This window comes from Triticum aestivum, chromosome 7A (genome assembly GCF_018294505.1).
Source record: "Triticum aestivum cultivar Chinese Spring chromosome 7A, IWGSC CS RefSeq v2.1, whole genome shotgun sequence".
NCBI lineage: Eukaryota > Viridiplantae > Streptophyta > Magnoliopsida > Poales > Poaceae > Triticum > Triticum aestivum.
Window position 1 is genome coordinate 719,586,483 of NC_057812.1, and position 3,625 is coordinate 719,590,107.

Sequence of the window (3,625 nt, forward strand, 5' to 3'; positions counted from 1 at the left end):
TGGAGTTGGGAGTTTCACCTCGATGATGCCTTCATGAAGGAAACGATGATAGGGGCATCGTCATCACTGGCTCCGACCATCAATCGAAAACCAGGTTTTCACCCGGATCCGTCCCAAGAAATCCACCCGACAACGTGTGCACCGTCTCGATCGCCTTCAAAGCCCCAGATCCATGTGCGATAATAGAAAAGTGCACGCTAAGAATTTAACCATGTGTGTGTGATGCACTGAATCACTGATCATCACACACGTTATTGACCAACGATACGTGTATGACGAGACGTAGATAAGACCGTTCCAATCGTGTCCGGAAGCTTCTCATACCACACGTGAGCTTCAAAGGAACCGTCCACTCGTAAACTAGATGCAAACCGTGTGTAATGGTACAAGACATCGCACACTTTTTGTGTGTACCACGCTTTTATGATGGTAAAGACGTCAAACATTTACATAAGCTTGTCCGTGTGTCATAGAATACATTTCACAAAAGTTTACCCTTTCCTCGCCATCTGTGTTTGCCAAATAATTACATGTGTTTTCTTCAGTGGAGCCGTGTGCAATGATATGTCAATCCCACACGTTGGTGCGAGCTAAACTATGTGTGATAGGGCTTGGCATCGCTTACGATTGCTATTGCCTAACTGTCTGCATCCTGACAACCTATCACACATGGTTATCCTGTAACGTGTGTGATGCACCTCCCCTATTGCGCACCGTCGCAAGGCGACGGTTCTTAACTGTATGTGCGATGAGGGTTTTTAACCGCGTGTGATGACCCAGTATGCATTAGTGTGGCCATCTAATGATACAAATTGGCGAAGGAAATCTTGACTAGGATGACAGGCGTGCTGAAATATTTACAAAAACACAGGATAATGCACTACCAGTCGTTTAGTGGCTGTTCAGAAATAATAACACAGGATAGCTAGGATTCACACACACAAAGAACAATAGAAGTTCCATTACAGAGCGCATACAGTCTGCATATATATTGCAGATGGTTCAGTCTACTTTATTTTTCATAATGCGCCAAAGAAAAGTCACCATGCGCCCATGTAGTTCACCGCTCTTTTGGCTCCTTCGTGACGAGAAGTTCCTGTGCTTCTTTCACCAGAGAAGTGAGAGTACTATAAGGCTTCACTGTGCCATGATTGGCTTTGTCTAAAATCATAGAGCCCTCGAGACACAACGTGGTCTTGCAAACTTTGGACATATATTGTATAAAGATCTTCAAGAAATCTCCGTTGAGGCAGCTGTCATTGTGTTTCATCATTGATATAACCATCTTGCTGGCGTTCTTCATTATGCTCAGGCAACTTTCCATGGGTTCGCTATTTGTCGGTGCCATCACCATCTCCTTGAGCTTATTGCCAAAGCTAGAGGCAGAATCTCCAGGAGAAATTTTATCAATCAGTTGAGCCAAATTACGATCTTGGATGATCAATTTGTCAAATATCGCCGCAACAAGAGATAATAAAGCTGCCTGCACTTTCCTTGAATCGTTTTGCGGACGAGGGAATGTTTTGTTGTTACTGTTGTCATCATGCGCAGCACCAACTTGTTGGGCTTCTATGTCAGGGGTGCCTAGGAAAAGATAACTGTTGTTATCTGTTCCGTTTTCTGCCAATGGTGTCTCCTTCCCTTCCAACCCCAAAACAGGTAGTATCTCTCGAAGAACCTGTACCATTAAGAGAATGTTTAATTAATAATTTGATAGGGGGGGGGGGCGGATAAAAATAGAACACAAAAAACAGTATCTGATAACCTTTGGCACTACATCCTCCAAGGTTTTTGTAAGTATGTTGAGATACTCATCATTCTCTTTGTAATGAATGTAGAGATGCTTCAGGATTTTAGCTGCAATAATTCGTTTTGTGTTGTTGTCCACAGCATGTAAAAGGAGGATATTACTGAGGTCATGGACAACATAATCATTTGCCTTCAGGATGATAGCAGCATCATTTTCACTTTGACTTAGCTTCACCAGGGCTTCACCTGCCAACTCTCTGATGGAGCAGGCTTTGCTAGCGTCAGTGAAGATGGAAGCAAGCATGACGATATAATTTCCTCTGCTTTGCTTGTTCACACCGCCGCTCAGAGAGTCCTCGTCCATGTGTAGCTTCGTCAGGATCTCAATGCTTAATATGTGAAGCTGCTGTTCACCACATTGGCAACAATTGAGGATCCCTTCCATGCCGTGGATGGCTTCCTTGTTCCTTGATATTTGCTTACGCAGCTGGGCACCAGTCTCTCCCGGACCAGCCACGAGCCGGCACATGACCTTCAATGAAGCGGCTACAATGGTGGACCACCATGCGTCGTGGTCGAGAAGGTGGAGCAAGTCGGAGCACACTGGCGCCATGATCCTGGAGAGCACGCCCTGGGCGTTGCTTATGGCTCTGCAATTGTCCTCGTCGGCAGCGAGCTTGAGAAGGATAACGAAGCCTTTCTCCATGAGTTTCCTGTAGTCTTCTTGAAATTGCTGCCGAGGGATGTCGAGCAGCGAGCCTATGCGCTGGATCACTCGTGGAAATTGCATCAGAGGTGTCCTGCCGGCAAGGTGGGCCACTATGTTGGCGGCAACCCCCCTCACGGTCTCGCCGTGCGGGCTTGTGGAATCCAGCGCCTGCAGAAGTTTCTTGAGTACATGGCTAGAGGACGCCAAACTGATGAGCTGCGCTGTGAGCTCCTCGGCGTCCGCTGCTGTGACTGTGAGCGCTTTCTGCTTCTCTGGTGTGACTCCTAGCGCATGCTCCTCTGTTGCCAGAGCGTGCTTTAAGAGCTCCTCCTTTGCTTTGACCTCTGCATCGAGCACGTGTTCCAAGAGCCTGTCCAGAATCCTTGCCCCCGAAAGGGAGCTTTCAGATGATTTGGACTCGATCATTCCCACAGCGTATGTAGCGAGGTTTCTTTCCTTGAAGAATGCTGGGTCCTTCTCGCACTCAGCCATGGTATCCCTCAAGTATTCATCCACCAAATTGACATCGTTCATCTTGTACGCTTCTGCCACATCCTTCACTAGGTCCTCTCGGGCAAAAGACGAGTAGAACCTGCAGTAACAGAAGGTTGGATTTTTACTCAGTGCAGTTTGCATAGCCTTGATGCGGTTATTGAGTCAATGAACTCCCCTTTATGGAAACAAAGACAAACGAGAAAAACCTGTAACAAAAGAGCAGTCCCTGCAACGTGGCCAGTGAGTACAAGACGATCAGAGCCGGCTGCAAGTTGTCAGCTTCTTGCTTCTTCTCAACTCCGTAATCACGTTCTATTAGACGCCACACCGAAATCCCGGCGCTCAGCAGTGGCCCACACACGTAGAGAGCCGCTAGAGGGCATACCACAATCGGGGCGAGCAGCAGGTGACATAACAACACAACACCTGCTAGCAGTCGGCTTAGCCAGGGGTCATTGATACCGTTTGGGTTCAGTGTGGCAAATATAGCACGGTAGAGTCCAACCACCGATTCCACGATATATTTTAACTTCCCCTTCAGATCGACATCAGCAGAGACCCTGGACATGTAACTTGCAATTTAAGCAGTGCATTATGTCAAGTGACAAGGAAAAAATTGTGTATGTGCTACCAGGCAAAATACTACCGACTTAACTTACAGAATACTCCATG

The 3,625-nt window shown here is 47.0% G+C and overlaps 1 protein-coding gene across 2 annotated transcripts in view; it reads right to left on the reverse strand.

Annotated features, from left to right (window-relative positions):
• Window positions 1–812: 812 nt before the first annotated feature.
• The window catches only part of LOC123149680 (uncharacterized), a 23,007-nt gene continuing 20,194 nt past the window's right edge, over window positions 813–3,625 (reverse strand). For both annotated transcript variants that reach the window (XM_044569388.1, XM_044569387.1), the window contains exons 4-6: window positions 3,160–3,513; window positions 1,766–3,050; window positions 813–1,678 (exon numbers count right to left, since the gene is read on the reverse strand). In XM_044569388.1, coding sequence (XP_044425323.1) covers window positions 1,061–1,678; window positions 1,766–3,050; window positions 3,160–3,513 — 2,257 coding nt within the window. In that variant the 3' untranslated portion in view covers window positions 813–1,060. The remainder of the gene's footprint in view (window positions 1,679–1,765; window positions 3,051–3,159; window positions 3,514–3,625) is intronic.